At 40.4% G+C, this 21,058-nt stretch overlaps 2 protein-coding genes across 3 annotated transcripts in view; both read left to right on the plus strand.

The window, feature by feature from the left end:
- LOC127353215 (contactin-1a) overlaps nt 1–2,860 on the plus strand; it is a 63,636-nt gene extending 60,776 nt beyond the window's left edge. For both annotated transcript variants that reach the window (XM_051382290.1, XM_051382291.1), the window contains exon 24: nt 545–2,860. In XM_051382290.1, coding sequence (XP_051238250.1) covers nt 545–621 — 77 coding nt within the window. In that variant the 3' untranslated portion in view covers nt 622–2,860. The remainder of the gene's footprint in view (nt 1–544) is intronic.
- A 2,857-nt stretch (nt 2,861–5,717) lies between these two features.
- The window catches only part of LOC127353416 (PDZ domain-containing RING finger protein 4-like), a 111,607-nt gene continuing 96,266 nt past the window's right edge, over nt 5,718–21,058 (plus strand). Inside the window, exons 1-2 of the mRNA XM_051382625.1 lie at nt 5,718–6,260; nt 6,426–6,521. Coding sequence (XP_051238585.1) covers nt 5,847–6,260; nt 6,426–6,521 — 510 coding nt within the window. The 5' untranslated portion in view covers nt 5,718–5,846. The remainder of the gene's footprint in view (nt 6,261–6,425; nt 6,522–21,058) is intronic.

Here is a 21,058-nt window from a genome sequence, read left to right on the forward strand (position 1 = left end):
ATACCGGGTTCAAAGTTGGCGGTAGGTTATCATTTGTCACAGCTAGAGGGTTCCCATGGGCCGGCAAAGAGCTGTCACTTCAGGTTTCATACCTTAGATCGGAGGGCTAAGATGGGAAACTTTACAGTCCGTGACTAAAGCCTTGATAGCCCCCTGACTTGATCCCCTCACTAGCTGATGGACTGACAGGAAGGCTGACTGGATAGAGGAGGCCTTAAGCCTCTGTAATTGATCTTGATGAGTAGAGGAAACCCCTCCTGTGGTTTTCCCTCATCCCTTATCGTGCTGTCCAGACCCACCTGACAGCTTGATTTCACAGGCCAGGGAATTTAAGCTGTGCAGGATTTCAAATGCAAAGCACTGACAAATGGAGGGGGTATTTAAGGTGATCTCCACACAGATGTGGTATAATATCACACTTCACACACCAAATATGGTCTTTAGTTTGATTGACGAGAACGGGACACTCAAGGGACATGTATTTCTTTTCCTCAAATCAGCAGCAAATTTGACTGACACACCTTCATCTCTTTGTGTCTCTCAGGTGGAGGTGTCGTGGATGCCCAGTCCCTCAGCATAGTCACACTGCTCCTGGTGGCTGTCCTCTGCCTGAACCTCTGAATGTAGCCATCTTTGTCTTCACTTCCTGTGAAGGAGCCTATAAGGACTTTGGGACTCTATAAACAAATGGTTCCACCCTATAACCCGGGACGTCATATTCCAACTCTTACCCTCTGGAATATATTTGTGGAAATAGACACAGAAATGGAAAACAAAATTGGAAATGGACAAGACATCCCTTATTTATCCACAAAAAGCCTCTTTGGAGGAGTGTCAAAGGAGTTCTGTCAACTTTTTAAATATGCCTTATATAAATGACTGCACTTATCTTTCACAATAACTTGTTTCAAAATGGATCGTGACTGAAAGTGCAAACATTAAACTTTGCATAGGTTGGCTGTTAGTATTTTTACATCATGAAGCCGACCTTTCTTACATACATAAAGATGCTGTTGTTTGGAAATGTAGGCTTCATTTGATTTGTGATTTTGGAAAATCTATCCTACAGTGCATTCCATAGTATAAGGTAAACAATAAGTTGTGAAGGATAAGTGTATGAGTTTATAAAAATGTCTTTATGTCTTTCTTTACTTGCTGTTCAGTGGCATTTTCTTCTACTTTCTTTTTAAAATGAAGCACACCTTTTGTTACAGAGATACAGTCAAAGCAAATCTCATCTTCTCATCATATTTGATTTTATTAACAAACATCATAGAGGGAAAAGCAGTTTATGTCATGCAGAAATAATATATCCAATAATTGATGTGTTTTTTTAATCTAATATACCGTGGATGTTATTTGAAATAACTAATTTTGACCTGCAATCAATGCTCATTTCCAAATCATAACATAAGCTATATGAATAGAATACAACTTTGAAAAAAAATGTATGCATGTTGACATTGTTACATGGAGCAAATGTTTAAAATGGTTCAAAAGTGTGAAGAGTTGAGTTGAATGTAAAGCAAACCATATGAACAAGAAGTGAAATGAACAACATATCAGACATGCAGTTTCAAATGCAAAACTGCAGCAAACAATGTGTGACCGTTAAGTGGTTATTTTGATTGCTTGCCACCTCTGGTTATATCTGTACAACTGTGTAGTGATCCTGGCTTTGACGCAACATCTTGCTCAGTATTGAGACAGAAAACTGCTCCATGTTTGTGAACTAAACCTAAACTAAAAAAAAAAAACTTTTGTTTTGACTGTATCATTAGGACCTCAGTGGTACCCACTGGTGCTTTGTAAAGAATGTTGGCATTTTATTTAGTGTAAACATTTTCATTTCATCTCTCTCGTTTATGGCTTTGTGTGATGCTCATGCCCTCCAATAATTGTGCAATGTCTGATTCATCTGTGGCTACTTTATCATTTCTAATAAGACAACTTGCCTAGCTCCTATGACAGTGATCTAGTATATTTCATTTTTCATTATCTGGTATAAACAGAATCATAAGCAAAGCCATCCATGTCAGCGGTAAGAGCCAGTCCAAAGCTCATGACGTGTCCACTGATTTTTTGGGGGTCTTTTTATTAACATGTGATCAGAGATATATAAACATTATCAACTGTTGTCATTTTTGTTTATGATTATTATATTTGTATGTCATTATGACCCACCTCTAGCTGGGGAGTTAAAAAGTTTATTTCCTTCGAATGGGGGAACAAAGGCTGCGTTTTAAATTCCTCCGATTCATTTCTTGTATGACTGATGCTGGCCATGCTTCTACATTGTGACTATTATCAACATCCACCACAAAGTGCTTTTCCCAGTTTTCCTTCATGCGACAAATCATAAAAAGAGTTGCCAAATGCATGAATGCCTTGAACTTTGACATTTTGGAGGAAGAAGTGGCGCTACATTTTAACATGCATGAGACAAGGTGGCTCATACTTTGCAACAAATCGACGTCATAGCAACTTCTCAACCTCTCAGCTTCATAAAAAAATACATTCCATTCCTGAGTGACATCCCTTTACGTCAGAGACAGTGTAGATGTAAGCCTAATACAAGCATTAGCTGCTAAGCTTCATTAAGCCAGTCATCTCATGAGGGGGGGGATTTTTAGAGAGAAAATCTTAAACTGACTAAAGGAATCTCACTCATTTAAGTTCAGAAAAGGTCCTGCAGTCTCAAGCACATGATGGTTGGGATTTGATAGCATCACTGTTGGCAGTGGCGGCATGCTTGCTGATGTTCAGCGCTTCGCTGGACTTGAACGGCACTTGTGAGGGATGAAACTGGAACCTCTCACTGGCTGGACAAGGAACAATAAAAGTGTAGTTAACTATTAAAGTGCTCTGGCGTTTTCTCTGTTGTGTTGCAGTGACTTTTCTGACATGTGAGTCTCGGGGAGGAGTGCTAAACAACGTGAGTTTACCGTAGGAATGTGAGAATATATATCGCAGTACAAATATGTGAAGATTCAAATTGTGAGATGAAAAATCAACGTCGATACCCTTTTTAACAGCATCTACTTTTGACTTTACTTGTTCAACGTCCTACATCACTCGCATCAGTAACTGGATCCAGGGTTGGGTAAAATATTGTATTTTACCCAACCCTAAATATGTACTTATATAACGTACTTGGTTTCCACCACTGATTTGGTTAAGCACATCATACATTTACAGTCATTTTATTGCATTAATGTACAAGAATAACTTAAAAAGTTGGACAAAATAATATAAATATGATAAATATACCAATACATTTTAGCCCAAGTTTTACCTTTGCTATGATAAATCTCTGTAAAACAATATCAATCATGGAAAACAATCATACTCATCTATCATCTGTTCTAGAGCTTTTGATCATAACACCTGATTTTCATCAGCAAATTGAGTTTGGCCAGTTGTCATGGAATTGTAGATGTTAAACTCTTAAATTTTGTCAGTGCAAAAACGTTGAGGTTCAAAGTTCTTTATTGACTTTGGAAAACAACTGTTGAGAAAAAAGTCTCAGCACAGGGTCAATTTAGCAGCTAGTCTGGAAATTTCAATCATATGACAACATCATATTAATTTATCATAATAATTGCACTAAATGAGGATTGTGTAAATGTGCCCCATTTATTATACTGCACCGTAGATTAACAACTGAAAATGATGCGAACATACACCAGTTAAAAGTTTTAGTCCACAGTAAGTCAGTCTGTTCACTGAGTTCACTTGTCAATGAATTATGAATTGAGTCTGGTGTATTGCCAGTCTTAAGTAGTTTTCAGTCCATCCATGAAAATCAAATCAATGCAGATACCAGCAGAATATTTCCAGTTCGGCATGTCCGCAGTTTCACATTACACACATACACACAAAGCAAATGTGTCAAAAGCTGTAAGAAATGCTCTCAAATTCAGACAGAATCTCCACTGGGGTCGGACAACTGGCGGTCTCAAGTGCTTTTTGCTCTGCTCTTAGATGTGCCAAAGCGCTGACACTCCTGAGATGGATTTAAATAAAGAATTCTCCAAAAGACAAGGAACATACCCACTTGATCACTTGTGTCTGAAGTCATTGCTGCCATGGGATTAAAGCATTATACACAAAACTGTAACTTTAGGCTGGTTATGTGTCAAATATTCATACCAGTGTTTCAGCTCTCACATACCAAATACTGTAAGAGAAACTAGAGTGTCATTTAAGATTCATGAGTACCTTCCATGATCAACTAAGCATTTGCAACAAGTACTCAATTTATTTTTAATCCCTTTCTCCAGGAGAAAGCTATTCTTTACCAGTACCAACTATATCTTAGATAGCATTTCAATCTGTCCTCCATTACAGATAAGGGCAACTTTGTCTATGTCTAGTTTTTCAGGGACAAACAGCTGTTGCGGTTTTGTCTCCTATCAGGGATCCAGCAGATGAAAAAGTAGATCAATATCACTTCTCTTCATGGATTAGGACGGACCAAATGAATCAGATTTTAGATTCTTTCTGAGCTTAAGGTTCATCTCCGTTTCAATCAAGGGGTCTCAATGGTTAATGGAAATCAGCTCACAGAGAGAAGAAAAGACGGAGATAATTTCTTTTTCAGTGGCTTATCAGTCCAAGCATATGGCCTGTGTGATAGGTCTGGTCCCAGGTGGCTGTGTAACACACAAAACACACTCACGATCACTGCTAACCCAGACTGATGCTTGGTTGAGTCTGACTGCTCCTCCACATCACAACCAACAAGCTGTAAACTAATTTGGTTCAGGACATATAGCTATTTTCTGACAGCCGGTTTAAAAAGATTTCATTTGATATCACATTATAAAGTAACACAAGAGCTACTATTTCATTTACAGTGATTGACAAGGGGAGAAACACATCATTCTGACCTTCTTATGCATGTGTAGTTGCAGACAGGTGTGCTGTCCCAGGACAGATTGTGCTATTGTCTTTGTAAATCTACACCTGTTCTTTGACAGCTCAGACAACGCAAAACATACTTTAAAGTGGTGCACAGCAGACTAGAACCAGACTGTTTCGCTGGGAGACCTGAAACGCGACGCCCTCTCTGAGATGCCTGCAATATGTCATGCTGTGTCAGACGGTAAGACTGGCCTGGACTCATGCAGGAAGGCTTAATAAGTGAAGGTCTCCATGCAGATATTGTGTTACAAGCCCGGGTTTATAGCCGCTGGAGGACCACAACCCCCTTGAGACATACATGTTTCACTGACATATCATATCTGCAAAACCTGCACCAGAGGAAGACTAAATTCATTTAATAGTGTTCAGAGGTGGCTCAATAAAACGTGATCATGCCAACCATGATGTGGACTGTTAAAACCCTTTAATTGAGCCATTCCCATGTCAATTTAAGGGATCCGTTGCCAAGTGAATGGCTTTTGAATGTCAGTGAAGGAATGAGCGACCTCTGCTGGTGATGATTTATAACACACATCAACTTCCCAGCAAATATGCTGTACAGAATCAAATCAAACTGCACAAAAGCAAATTAAACTGCACTAAAACTCCACATTATGTGAATATGGCCTCACACCTGAAAGTCTAATACAGCATGTCGTTCATGTGAACAGCAGGAGGCATACAATGACTCTGATCAGGCAGAGCAGAAGTGAGTCAGCAGAGTGAAGTTTTCTGCTCAGACAGATTTCATTCCACAGAACATCTCATGTCGTGCGGGAAGTGGCGCAGCCCCCTCAGCACCGCCTGAGCTACGCAGACCGGTCAAACTCAAAGTGCGCTCCTACTTTAATGTGTTCAGACTTGTAAAATAACTTTGTCCTAACTCATTGCACTGCGCAGGAAAGTTGCCTGTGCAAACTATGTGCGCTGACTGCCCAAGTCCTTGCGGAGAAAAGGACCCAATCTGCCAAGTTTTAAACTCAGGCGGGATGGAGCTGCAAACAAAGCCCGGGACAGGTCACCGTGGTGGTGAAGGTGTTTGTCAGAAGGGATGCGGGCTCTTGCTGTCCGGTGCGGACATCGGCAAAGGGGAACACTGCTGCGTGGACGCACTGCGCGCGGTCACCGACGAGCTCGAAGGAAGGAGCGCAACTTTGGAGCATGAAGCCCGGATGGCGAGGCTCAGGTGGAACAGGAGGGAGCAGTCCCTGTTAGCCCAGGTGTCAACTCTGCAGAACGAGGCCCAGCTCGCTGCTCTGAAGTACCAGCGCAGACTGCACCAGTACATGCTGCACATCAACAGCATTGCAGAACAGGTCATTGGGTACTATAAGGTGAGAGGAATGATTTATTATTCGTTGTGTGCAAGGGGTGCAGCGGCTGGGAAAGTATGACTTATGATGCCACTATGAGACCAAGACTGGCATATTGAGCAAAACATGACAAAGATAAAGTTCAGGCACCTCTGTGTTTGTTTGTTTGTTTGTTGGCTGAATTAGAGCGATTCGAGAACAACCACTGACATGCAGAGCCAGATGTCAGAGAAAGCAACATGTGCAGAGGGAGATCCACAGGAGCAGCTCAAAGCACCGGAGGTAAGGGAAGCACACTACTCACAGCTTTTCTGTGTGTGTGTCCTCATTTTTGAATTCCTGCTGCTGGGAAAACTGGAATTTATGGCTCATTCATAAAAGTTTTACAACATAAGCTCCGGTGTGATATCCAAAATGCCCGCAGGCAGCAGTGCACATGCGGTTTTTATTTTCCTATCTGTCAGTATCACTGTGAGTGCCCACTGAGACCCTTCCCAAAGGTTGTTGATATTATGATTGTGTTTGAGTGTTTTTAAAAAACAACAGCACAGCGGCCTCTTGTGCATCAGCATTTTGCTTCTTCATATAGTATTTTACTTGTTGCCTCCCCAGCTCAGGCTGAACCCTGCTGCCAGGTAATTCTTTGTGTAAATGTTGACTTTGGGATCACGGTGAGTTCTGTGATGTGGTAGCAATGTCTGAGTGAAGACTGCTTAAAGAAGGTAATCTCTCCTCAGACCCTGTTGTTTGTTATTTTGTGTGGTCTCTATTTCTCACACCCAGTGTGTGTGTGTGTGTGTGTGTGTGTGTGTGTGTGTGTGTGTTTATTGACAAAGGAATTTAATGCTGTCACTAGTCTCCACCTCTGCCATGATGACAGCTTTGTCACAGTTTCTGACATCTGTGGGGCAATGTGTTCATGTCCTAAGATTTCAGCTTGTTTTGTCCTTCCTGTGTGACTTGAGAAATGTGCTCTTTGTCCTGTCCTGTCATGGGTCTGGGTTGTGTTCTACTTTTTTGGAATGCCTTATCACGTTTCACATAGAGCTGTATCCTAACTTTGGCCCAGCCTTACAATTCACAATACTGGATTCAAAATATGATTTTCTCACTTAAAAAACAAAAAAAACCGAAACAGGTTAAAGACTGATTATGACTGAAAAACATTCCTTTAGTTCTCAGGGGAAAAAAAATCTACAAAATATATTTTCTCTTATATTTTCTTTATCAAAAAAAAAAGAATCCCTGTTCCTCTCTCTGAGGCGGGGTTGTAAACTATGCAAAACAACGCATAATTATTTTTCTTTCTTAAAGTGAAACTGAAAATATAACCCTGCCTCATATCTCTTGCCACGTCTTGACGTCTTCTCTGTTATCTTCTCTCTCATTTTCTACCTCAGGCAAGCCAAAAAGCAGTCACACTCAGATTTTAAACAAGATGGTGCAATTTTAAAGTCATCACCTGCAGTTGCCATTTTGCGCCTTGATACTTGATACTGATGAACATATAGCGATTTAACTGTTTCGCAATATATTGTTACATTCCTAAAAATACTTCTGGTGTTAACATTGCCTGCTTGCTTCTGTGCTTTTGCATAATTTGGCCATAAAAGGCTAAACTAAATGGACATGTTTCTAACTGCTCATGAGTTTTTGTTGTTGCAGGAATTAATTTATTAAATCTCCCCACGTGGCTGTCAACTCTAATAATAGTGCTTGTTTTAGTAAGCTCACAAGGTAGCCTACAAGTGTGTTCTGTGTGTTGTGTTTGGACTGCTGTTGAGGGTGGATGGGTTTAATAGTGGTAATGGTCACATAAAGTATCTCTCTAATTGCCTGCAGCATGCTGTGAGTGCAACAGACTCGCTTTTGATTAATGTGGAAAACTGTTCACTCTCCTCTGCCAGCGCTGGGCAGCGACGCAGCATCTATTTTCAGATTTCTTTTTTCCCTTGTCTAAAAACTCCACTCTAATGGGTCTTTAATAGTTTTCTCACTGTGTGTTTTCATCTCTCGCTTTCCAAATGGATTTTCCAATACTTTTTAGAGAGCTTGGTTGCAGTTCGTCAAACAAAGTTTTACAGTTTAGTGGAAATCCACTTTGTTGGAAAAGTGATAGGCTTTCTGTCTGTCATGGACAATAGAGTTGGATGGCTAGTAAACATCCCACTAGCAGTTACGGACCGTCACATTCAAACTAACTTTGTGTGGTAGAAAAACAAGCCTAAGTGGCCCTTTGCTAAGCCCCTTCAGTTACCGTTACACCTGTAACCCAAGCTATTCGTTCTGGCATGGCACGCAGCACTAGAATGGAAATGTACTTTTTAAAATGGTTCCCTGATTTCAAACAGAGGTAGATGAAAGCAGGCTTCTCATTGACCAGTGACCATCCCTTTTACCGGCTCAAATCATGACTGTTGCTTGCAGATTTCAGCTTGATAACCAACTAACTTTAGCTCAAAGTGGTTGAAAACTAAACTCTCCAACTGACTTGTTTTTAAACTGGACCCCGAAAAGACTGAGGCTAAAACTACATGTGCCGGGCCAAAAGTCAGCTGTTATTTTGTAACAACATAACTTTTTTGGGAATTATTGATTTGCTTAATTTTTCTCATTTTCAAATAATATGTTTCACTTTTAAAAGAGCAAATGTCTAGGGATGTGGAATAATTGTTGAGTTTGCTTGGTGAGGATGAAGAGTAGGATAGACCTTCAGCTTATGGACGAGCAGAGAAATCCACTTTAATTCCACTGTATTGTATTCTTGTATTTTGGTTTTGGAAAAGCACCCTCCAAACTCTTTAAATGCTGAGAATATATGAGACAGTCATTTTTCAGGTTTAGCAAACTGTCAACTGATGTGCTCGTTGGCTTAATTAACTAAGTTACACCTCATCTGATGGTTCAGCCTTTTTTGACTAAGAATATTGTCCCAGTGGTCCTTTCACAATGACATTATTGTTACGAAAACATAAACAAAGAAGCCTTTGAACCTATTGTTGAAGTGGCTCCAGCAGCTAAGCACTTCCACAGATGCCAGTTGTTCTTTATTGTGAATGATCCTGATGGCTGCTCTAGAGAGCAGCTAACTGAGAGCTTGTTCATTATTGTGTGTGAAAACAGAGAAATGCAGCGAAAATTGAGACATAAATCTTGTGTGGATTGCCATTAAGACTGTGATTTAATGCGATTCACACCATATTTTTCCATGTACCTCAGAGATGTTCTGATCTAGATCCAGCTGATTGTCTCTTCACTGGGCTGACAGTGAATGCAGTCGGTGGCTGTGGGTGAGTCAGACAGTTCTGCTATGTTGAAAAGGCATAATGGAAGCAAGGCACAGCATTGAAACGGCAACAGGATTAGTCACCATTGCAAAAACATACCGTCTTCTTCATTTGCCCATGTAATTTGCTCATATGTTTGTTTAAAACCCGATGAATGCACATGAAACCACAGCTGTGGTAAAATAGTCCCACTCCTCCTCATGTCCGCAGCCAAAATCCCCCAAGTCCACTCCAGCTAAAAAGTTTGGAAACTAAGGAAATATTTTCATCAGCCATCACCAAAGCTGTTGGAAGTTTCTACTGCACAGGACAGTAAAAATCAATTTTGTAGACCCAGACTGTGCCTACGACACCACAGCGAGAGGACAGTAGTTCCAGCTAATTCTTTCTTTTTGTTCAGATGGAGAGAAAAGGGAAGGGGAGGGGAGTGAAGTAGTGGAAAGGAGAGAGTGCAGAGTACACAACTCGAGTATCGGTCTCATCAAAATCCAATCTTGCGTGACAGGCGGGGACGAAAGCAGGCCAGTTTGTTTGCTGCCATAACAAAAGATGATAAGAAAAGATTGCTTCACGACAAGAGAAAAGATAGATTTATGACCTCTGCTTTCATGTCAGTTGATTTGATTTTTCTTGCCCAGACTGAGCCCCAAAATAAATGCTAAACAAGTGAATGTCTTTTTCCCATTGAAGTTGGGTGTTGGCGTGGTTAGGAAAAAAATGTAAATTTAACTACCTGAGAAATATGGAAAAAACATTTTTATATGTTGCTGCAAACAAAGGCAGATGTCTAATGGTCAAATCAGTTGGCCACACAATTGTACACATCTTTTTACGGCTTGTCTAGACAGCTTTATTGTCTCATTGTGTTCCAATTCCCCAAAACACTTTGGTGAAAATGGAAGAGAATGCTTGTATTCAGAAAAAAAAGCATAAAGTCATTGGTTTACAGCTTGCTGTCTGCTTCCCTCAGAGACTGACAGAAAGAAATGGGATTGGTATATATGGAAATTGACTCGATCAAATAGTCCTTTTCAACCTGCGCTTGTCAGGGTGTAAATATGGGTTTTTTACCATGTTCTGTGTGCTTTAGCCCTCTGGAGGTGTTTTCTGTACCTGTTCTGCTCTGTTTGGGACATCATTTACCCAGAATTTACATGGCAGCTGTTTATCCTTCGCCCGTGAGAGAGGGACCGCCCTGCTCACCATTTCCTATTTCCTTTCCAATTTGACAGACACACACACACACACACACACACACACACACACACACCAAGCTGCTAAAACAAACTTCAGCTTGCATTAATTTAGATTTATCATTTAAGATAAATTTGATTTAGATAAGCACATAATTATTCAATGCCTCTTTAGCAGCATTCAGACTTTTAAAGTTGTACCTCTGCTTATCTCCATGCATATTTATAGGCATTAGTTAAGGAATTTGCAATATTTTCATAGGTGTTGGTTTGGCAAACAAGATGTTTTTCCAAAGCTCTTGGCAAGTGCCGGTGTTAGTTAATAAGGCAGATATTGAGATTAGGATATTCCAGATTCCAAGGTTGTGGATTTGGACCAACCGAGAGCAGTGGGTGCAGAGTAAATCATGTACCTTTTGTGGGTTTTGTCCTTAGCTGTGTATGTCTGTTTATGTGTGTGTTTGCATGTATTTACTTAAACAGTCCAAGGACTGTTGTTTTTGGCAGGAGGCATGAAAAAGAAAACTATTCCACCAAAGACCACCATGCTCGTAAAGAGGAGCACTCTGGGTAAAATTGTCCCTACCTGCTGAAAGGCCCGTTTGAATGTCGATGGGATGTTGGTTAGTTTGGTGTGTGGGATGGTGGAGGGTAAATCATAGTGACATGAACTCAAATGAACTGTTTTGGTTTTCACACTTTGATGACAAATGATGTTCCTAATTAGATGCATTATTGAAAACACCTGTGAAATATACAGACAGCAGTGTTATACAGACTCAAACATGGGTCGGCTGACATTGACACTTCTTCCCCCAATATATAATAATAATGGTAATGTATTGGTGTCACTACAACATGTATCCAGCAGAGTGAGATAGATTTATGACCAGAGTGAGAATTGTTAATTGCAGCTCATGCGTACATCACACTCCTATCCCTCGACCAATAGTTGTGATAGCTTTAACTGTATGTCGACTTTTGTGCAGCTTCAGTGTGTGTACTTTTTGCTTCATCTTCGAACGGTTTCTTTACTGTATTTTTTTCCAGGAACAAGGTTTGAGCAGATGTTCATGCGTGCAGCTCAGTCCGATACTATAGCTCTGCTCTCAGGTGTACTGCAGGAAGCATTCAGTGACTGGAGTGATTCATCATTTCACTTACCCAAGAGGAGAGCGCTTGGCTTTATTCACACCTTAATGACTGTAACCTGCCAGTCTTCAGGTTCAGGATTCAGCAGCCAACATCTGGAAAAGAGCCTAGTGAGGTTGTAAAGTTGTAACTGGCCAAATAGAAACTGATTAACTTTTCCGGGTCACTTCCTAGTGTGGTATTTTAGGTATCTCACTATGTACATGTAACTCCTATTTTATACTCAGGCATGTGCACAGACATACAGTAGATTTATATGTGTACGCACAGACAGAAACGTGTAATATATAGACTCGGTTGTAACACACACACAGCTGGTGCAGATGATATATACCTCCTACCCCACTTATAACTGTTGTCACGGAAAGCTCCACTGTACAAAGGAGCTCTCATGTGGACAAAGGCTTTCTTCTGTCTCTTAGTGTGATGAGAAAATGGCTTATTGTGAAGTTGATTCACCAACTAAATATCTGTGGTCAAATCTAAATTCAGTCGCCCCCTCTATTCCCATCTTTTCCTCCACTGGGGGGTTTAGTTAGTCAGTGACCTGATGCCTTTTGAACTCACATGGACCTCTAGTCTTGATAAACATGTGGCTTAACTATAGCTGTTACAGGGTGATTACAGCGAAAGCCCTGAGTCAGCATGTACACACGTGTGCACAGCCAGCTGCATTAGTGTATACACACACACACGCAGACACAGCAGTGGCCACTCTATCATCAGGAGTCTCCGCACAGCTTGTAATGAGACATCTAATGAGGTAAAATTGTTGCTAGCCCTTTAACTGTGGGAGCTATAGGAAGAGCCAGTGCTCTTCCACCAAGTGGCGAGTGCCAGTATCAGGGAATGATAACAAACGGGCTGCTGGGTTATATATTAATCAAGTATTCTGCTAATTATTTTGATAGTTAATCAAGTAATAAGGTAAGAAAAGAAATAAAAGAAATAAATTGTATAATTTTAAAAACCTGAAGTGAATATAAAAAATATGACTAGGTCTCTTCAAAGCTCCTGTTTGTAGATATGTAATGTAATTATAGCATGTTTTGAGTTATTTTGATGGTCCAGAGTTGTTCTTATCCTTTTGTCATGTGCCTATTTGCTTAGTTGGCATTCTCCATTCGAACATAATTTCCCTTGCTTTGCACTTGTATAGGTCTACTTCAGAGGCACTTCCATTTATTGAGATTTTGAGACATGCAGCTGGGTGCTCTCCTTTCAGCTTGTTTTCTAGGTCAGTTTTGATCTGAAATAGAAACAAACTTGCATCACCATTTTTGAATACAACCAATTTGAAAGACAGCACAAGAGAAAATGTACAGAAAAGTTACGCATTGCATGCTGTCTGGCATGGTTAAAAGTCACATGCTCATAAAGTCTTGCCTAAAGTTCACACTGGAGGCAGGGTTGACCAGGACCACTGCAGCCAGAAGACTCAAACCCACTCTGCCCACTTGTTAAATTCACTGGCCAACTGCAGCCATTGCGTGATCTCTGCTTGGTTTTTGTCCTATCAGGGACAGAAGAGTAGAAAACAAAATGCACAACTATTAAAATCTTACAAGTTGTTTTTTTCAGTGCATGTTGCTTGAATAACACAATTGCGTATACGAGTTTGCATCTTACCTGTGGTGCTCTTGGTCTTTTTTCTTCTTCCTGGTGCTTTCCTTTTGCTGAAAATAGAATTCAGTGGATTTTATAGCTTGTTAAAGAAGGAAGAAGTTTAGTCAACGTGATTATGTTAGTCAAGCTTTCGAGCCTGGGAACCAGACAAATCTGTGAGCTTGTGATTTATTCGCTCTGATACAGATACTCTGGTCCTCCTCCCGTTCAGACAGCTGTTTAGCCAACTTGGCCCGGGTCAGGCCAATCACAACCATTAATCTTAATTCATGATATATTGTGCTTGTACACAATACCTAGCATGCAAGTAATATACAAACTTGCACATCCATACAGGATATATCACAACGTAACTGGCATGTATGCACAAGCAGATATAGACCTGCACATACATACAAAAGACCTAAATCCATATACTTTATACTTCCATATCTAAACAATTTGTTGTTTTATAACTGTATTCAACTCCTCATTCCCCTCCTTGGTGAATGCTGGTGGTGAAATATATATATTTTTTGTGTTTGCCCTACTTCTGACAAGATTTGGTAAAAATTTAATTTACCAACTGGCCCCACTGGTCACCCAAAAGATAGAGCACAGTGCAAACCCAGTGGCTATTTTTGTTTCTCCTGGGAAACTGTGAAAAACTGCTTTGCACCTTGGAGTCCACGATGGGGTAGAAATCTGCAACACATGCTGCCAATTTTTATTTGGTAGCCTGGAGTCCTGGCTACTGAAGAGCAAGTGGCGAAACATGTTGCCGTCCACTTTTTTACAAGACCTTGTAAGGGTTTTTGTGGATGAAGCTTACATTAAGTACACATGATAAGTGTTTGCTACTAAATCATTTCATACCAAATATCTAAACTAAAACTAAAAGCCATATGAATTGGATGATTCAATTCAATTCAATTCAATTCAATTTTATTTGTATAGCGCCAATTCATAACGAGTTATCTCAGGACACTTTTCAATAGAGCAGGTCTAGACCGAACTCTTTAACATTAATTACAGAGATCCAACAGTACCACCATGAGCAAGCACTTGGCGACAAGGGCAAGGAAAAACTGCCTGTTAAAAGGCAGAAACCTAGGACAGATCCTCCGGCTCTAGGTGGGTGGTCTCATGGATGATGGATCTGGCTACCTAGCCTAGTCTCCCTCAGTGCTCCTTCACATTCGTTGCTCTGATTTCCTGTAGGTCTATCCAGTTGCTTCCAAATGGCATTTTGGTCTGTGCCGTTGATAACAGTTACTTTCCACCACCAGGTCACTCGTACATCAAAAAAGTAGCAGCCAGCACTGAACTATGCAGATGTTTATTATCAGTTAAGCCCAATCCCATAAAAAAAACTGGGGCCTCACACTGTTCAATCCATTACAGATAATGTGGAGAGTTTAAAATGCCTCTGTGGATCATGTTGGGCTACACATCATGGCCTCTGTCAGAGAAGACAGTGACATTACCTTTTCCCTTTCACTGGAGACGCAGCATCATCAAAGCAGACTGTATTTACTGCACATTCATCTGCAAACTGAATTAAGGCAGCTTTTGTCGACGGGAGGATTAGGGCTTAATTACATCTGGGCAGAGGCTGCCCTATAGCCAGAGAAACAACAGTACAGTTGGAGACTGGCGCAGTACATTAGGGAGGTGTTGAGGAGCGGGATAAGCCTGTGTAATATGCCAGGTGCGTCCAGGGTATTAGCAAACACTAGCATGGCACTGTGCGCCTGCCAAGACAAGGGATCAAAATAAACCCACCCCTTTTGAATACTCGCTCTCATTTCATGTTGAAGGCCAACACTTGCCTGTGTCTGGCATTTAAAACAGTAGAACATTTTGTCTTAAATCTGCTCACAATAATATACAAAATGCAGGCACACACACACACACACACACACACACACACACACACACACACACACACACACACACACACACAAATGCACAAAGAAATTGCGTTGGTTTATCAGTAAGTTACCTCTGGTGGTATCTAGCCAGGCGGATCAGTTTTGGTTTTCCTTGTCTAGATCTGAGGATATTCATCTTTTCATCAGATTTCTGCCTTCATCACAACACAAAGAAGGAATTTTGTTTGTGATCCACACACTGAAAAAAGACATTCAAAAATGGAATACCAACATCTTTTTGTCATAATTACAGTCTGAATTAGACACTGAACAGATTTTACTTGGGCATTTTTCATCAAACCTTACAGCAAGGCAATAACTAGACAAATGAAACCAAAACTGTATGGGTGCCTGTAAAAGTTTAGAGATAAATTAAAAGATTAAAAGAGTTTGCAGCTTCGTGCTAGCAGCTCTCTGAGGCTGTTCTTTGAGCTCAAAGATAACTCTAGCATACTATCTTGGTCAGTATAATGCTCACAAGCAGATGTTTAGCTGGTATAATGTTAACCATGTTTGCCATTTTAGTTTAGTGTGTTAACATGCTAACATTTGCTATTTAGTTCTAAACACTAAGTATAGCTGTAGCTGATGGGAATGCCATTAGTTTTGTATTAGTCAAACCAAAATATTGGAGAAATTAAAACTTTGACCTGATGGTGCGATATGAAAAGTTAAAGGATCTTCACAGTTACATTATGATTCATGAATGCCTGTACCACATTTGATGGCAGTCCATTTAATGGTTGTTCCCAATGACAATCCATCCAATAGAGATATATTTCAGTCCAACCCAAAGTGACTGTCCAACATTGCCATCTGTACAGACTCCCTGCTAGCATGGCTAAACATTTTGAAATAAAAGGATAATTAAGATAATTTATATATTTCCATTGTATTCTGCATGTGGAATTCCATTCTATAAAGATGATTATATTACATTTTACCACCTGTCTTCTTCACAAATAGTTTTTTCGTTTGACTCGAGCAGCCCAAACAATCATCACTCCTCCATTTCTTCCAACAATGACTTCCTCTTCCAGAAACACCACCTCATGAATATTAATGTGTTCAGTTAATTCTAGCTCAAAGACTTGCCGCATCCCAATATTCCATAAAATATTATTAAGCAACATCGTCCGCGTCATCAGATCACAAGTTTTCCTCATCGCAGTAAATGAGTGGACTTCCTTACTCCTTATAGCCAGAAAGTGGAGTTTGCCTAGTGTAGCGTGACCTCTTAGGAACTAGTTAGTGACAGGCTCAGTGTATTATTGTTGCAGCCAGATAGAGCTGCCTAATTTCCTTCCAATCGTCACCTTCATGTTGTTGCTGGAATTGAGAAAGGAAGCTGATGGATGTGTTTTTAATTAGCTAAATTAGCTTGCAGAGAAATTGAGTATGAATATTAATGGTGATTGCTGTTGTCCTACAGATAGAGCTGAGTTTCAATCCTAATAGTTTCAACATCTTGAAAGGAAAGTAATTGTTTCAAGTACACTTATTAAATGTTCTTTTTCCAGTAATGCAGATAATTGAAATCATAAGCACTATGCAGTCATTTCATACCCATTTACTACATAATCGTCAGAGCTGTTTATAAGTCTTTTGGGGAAAGTCAAGACTCCAATTTTCTAATAGCAAGTCTCAATTAGAGACTCCATAAAAAAAGCCTCAAGTTACAAGATTTCATGAGCAGATTAAATTAAAGTAAAATACAAGTTGTTCAAGCCTGTGAGTGCTGGCCATTCAAATAGCAGTTGGAACTTTACAGTTGGAAAATTCTCCTTTTAAGGTTGTGTTGCCGGTTTCTAAGAACAAATCCTTTCAATGCCAATACTACCCTTCACACCTTCACAGAAATCTTGGCACTTGAGTATAAAAAGTATAAAATTTGATATAAATGCAAAAGGCCCTATCTAGAGCCAGTGTTTGTTTCGTCCGTTCTGGGGTGTAGAAACAAGACGGTCTCCATGAAAGGGGTCCCGTTCCGTCTGTGGATAAAAAGGGCTTATTCTAAGGTAATGAAAACACAACAATTCTTATTTTAATCTTATTATACACTAATGAAAACATACCCATGAATATTAAATTCCGTTTCTGCCAATAGATCTTCCGAAATGTTACACACTTGTACCCTGTGGAGTTTTCTCATCAAGTTATATTTAAATTCAGTGTTAATGACCAAAACACATCGTAAGTGTTCCTGAAGTCCTAGAAACACATAAATGTATTTCCTTCCTTGTAAAAATCAACTAACAGTCCTCTCCTTCCTTACTTTTGCTAATGCATTGCTGAATATCTTGGCGCAAAACTGCCACCAGTCGTCGATTAGTGGAATACTGTAGGTATTTTTTGTAAAAAGGAGACTCACTGCAAAAATACCTTCATTGGTAAAGGAGCACACGAGTGTGGCAGCATGCATTTGTGTTTATGAGTTTGAATTTTCAGTGTGTTTTCACAGGGCAATGCACATACGTCAGTGTTTCTGTGCTTCATTTCCTGCTAATTGATCGCCACCATGTAGAGCAGGAGGCAGATAGCAATCTGCATGTGTGTTTGTGTAACTACCACCAACAGTGAGCCAGATCTGTTGGACCACAGTACAGCTGGTGGTGTTGAGTCAGCATGTTGAGGTCACAGTACTGGTGTTGGTACCAGACCTCCATCTGGTTGTACCAACAGAGAGCAACATTCAGAACACATTGTTTTTTGCACGTCATGTGTTTCTCATTTAGTGGCGTTTGTATTGCAGAATAAAACAAGTGTGGTGGAGGATATTTCTCCTTTGCACTGAAGTGGGATCAGTGTCTACCACCCAAATTCTAACCTGAGTGGTACTACAGCTGAATGCGTGGGAGTGTAACAGTGCTATCTCACCAGCAGATGGCAGAAAGTACACATGTGTGCATTCTCATATTTATTTGCAGCTTGTTACAGATGTTGGCAGGGCTGTTGATTTGTAGTTATTAAACTAATTAGGATGGATGGGAATAGATTGCTTCATGAGAACTTGTTTTGATGTTTTGCAGCACATCTGACAGCTGTGTGTTTTTGATTCTCATGGATGTGTTTTTGCTCTTTTGCTCTAACTCTGGTCCTCAGTGACAACATGTATACAAAGTGTTCTTTCTTTTGGGTTTTTCATACTAAAATAATCAAGGAATTAATTTTGAATATTAAAAATGGGTAAAATCCACTGAATAAGTCTTAATCATACAGTCATTTAAAAATCAGATTTTAAAAATATACTATTTGCAAGCTGACTCTTTGTAGTTTCACCGTTTCTTTTGACCAAACAATTTCAGCTCAAGGTCCACTTACTCGATTGTTTTGGATGGTCGGACGATGTCGCACAGTTCTACAATAACTGAACAAACTCAGTCTGGACCATGTGATACATTCAAAAGCTCCAGAAAAAGCAAGCAAGTGGACACTGAGTTGAGACAGTTTTGTCAAATGCTGTTTCCAGGTTCAAAAATGAACTGTCTAGCTTAATCATGTCTTGTTTTTACTGTTCATGGGTATTTTGGTGCATAATAAGCATTTCTTTTTCCATCTTGTCTTCTGATGCATGCAAGTCACAAGAGGGCCTCGTTCACTCTAAACTATGGTGATCATTGTGTTCATACAGCAGGACACAGTTAGATGCATGAAGACATAAAAATCTGTGTAAAAAGTATTGAAACAAGTCCGCTCTTTTTAAAGACATACATTAACCTTCATCTGTTTGCACATGTTTGTGAAATGATGTGTCTTTTCTCTTTGTTTCCTCTGTATAGGAAACCTCTTTGAGACAACCGCATAGAAGAGCACCATCCCTCCAGTACTTGAAAGGATTTGGTGTTATTCTAGTCTGCTCTCCCTCATCTCTCGTCTCTTCTCCCAGTGTGACTCATCAAAGCTATACACTTTGCTTGTGTTCTGTGTATTTGTATGAAGTGGATCATATAGCACTCCCATAACAGCAAGCTGCCAAGCTTTTCATGTTATACATTTCACAGAAAGTGGGGATATTTGTGGTATCGTATGGCTTAGGTCAACACAAATAACTCTGGTATAGATTATTGATAGAAAACACTTTGGAGTGTTGTTCCAGTTGTCTCCCACTGGGACAACCAAGACAAACTCGATGGTTGTTCTTCCCATTAACCTGTTCCAGTTGTTGATTAAGTTTCAATAGACTCTCACTAGTTGGTTTCCTCCGCTTAGCCTCCTAATAAATGCCAGGGCTGATTTGGCTGCGATTGTCTTCCCTCATCACTGCAAATGACCGCTGAGTGCTGCTGCACTGTGAAATCAATAGCCTTGGACTATCAGAGCCTCAAACACTAGGAGATTACTGATGAGAGTGATTTAAGGTGTTTAGCTGTGAATGTGTGTATATACTGTGAGTCTTGGCTGTGTATGGGAGAGAGAGTGAAATGAAGAAAGACAAAGATAATGAGTGTGTGTGTCTGTGTGTGTATACATGATTGTTCCCTCCTCGTTAATGCTCTGGCCTCTCTTTGAAAAACTCCCTCTGTACAAATGACAGAAACTTCCTCTTTCCAAAAGAGCCAGGCCTAAAATCGATGTCAGCTAGCTGTCTGTAGCTAATCAAAGTGAGTAACTGGCCCCCTGTTGCAGAAGGCAGCTTTACTCCTTATTGTTTTTAGGGCTGTGTAATTGGCTTGAGCTGATACATGCTGGAAAGAATGGAGAGACAATGCTTTTTTTTTTGTCCATAATTCAGTGTTGTTTTGTGGTACATAAAATTCACTAGGCCAGTAGCGGATGAGGATGTCAGTGGAGAGAACAGACTTTATTTCTCATCCTCATTCAGTGCATGATATTGAGCGATTCTATAATTTGCTATTCTCTTTGTCTTGAGTCAGCTGCCTGTGGACGGAGAACTTGCCGTGCCTTGCAAGGCAGAGGCAGCGTGATTCATCATTTTGGTTGCATACTCCATAGCATTTTTATTTCAGTTTCACCCGCTATCTCTTTTTTTCTGCATTACGAAGCAGCTATGTTATTTCAAGGATCTTTCCATCTTATCAATGTGTATGTTTGTACACAACAAAAGGCCATAAATCAGACCTGCATTTGCACTCTGCATAATGTATCTCGTGTTTGGATGAGGAAATGTGGGTGATCTTATGAATAATACAAGCTGCTCAGTCTCCGATGCCAGTGCAGATAATAATAAAGCAGGCTTCTATCAACGTGGGCCAACCAGGAGAGCCAGAGAGCCTGGTACATTAGCTGTGGATGGCTGGTGATAAATCAGGCATTCGCAGAGAGGATTGCTTGGCACAGGGAGCTCCCCCCGGAGGCCTCCCGGAGCTGTGCCATACGGTGAGGCAAGGCATTCAGAATGCCCTCCTTACCCGGTACCACAGGTCTCCGGGGTGGCTTTTAATCGCCACAAATGGGCGGCGGTAACAACTGGCTGTATTTCACGTGCTGTCCGATAGTTACGGCCTCCTGTAGCTTTTACGACAGGGAGATGTCAGGTTCCTGGCATAATTGGCTCTTCTATGGGCATTTTATGAGTCTGTTTACTCTGTGAGGAGTACTTGTCTCTGGGATGCGAGGCTCTCCTAAGGGTCCGCTGGGTTGGCTGGTTGATATACTTTCAGCTTTGGTCTGCGTAGGGGGAGGGTGTC

Source organism: Dicentrarchus labrax, unplaced genomic scaffold (assembly GCF_905237075.1).
Source record: "Dicentrarchus labrax unplaced genomic scaffold, dlabrax2021, whole genome shotgun sequence".
Lineage (NCBI taxonomy): Eukaryota > Metazoa > Chordata > Actinopteri > Moronidae > Dicentrarchus > Dicentrarchus labrax.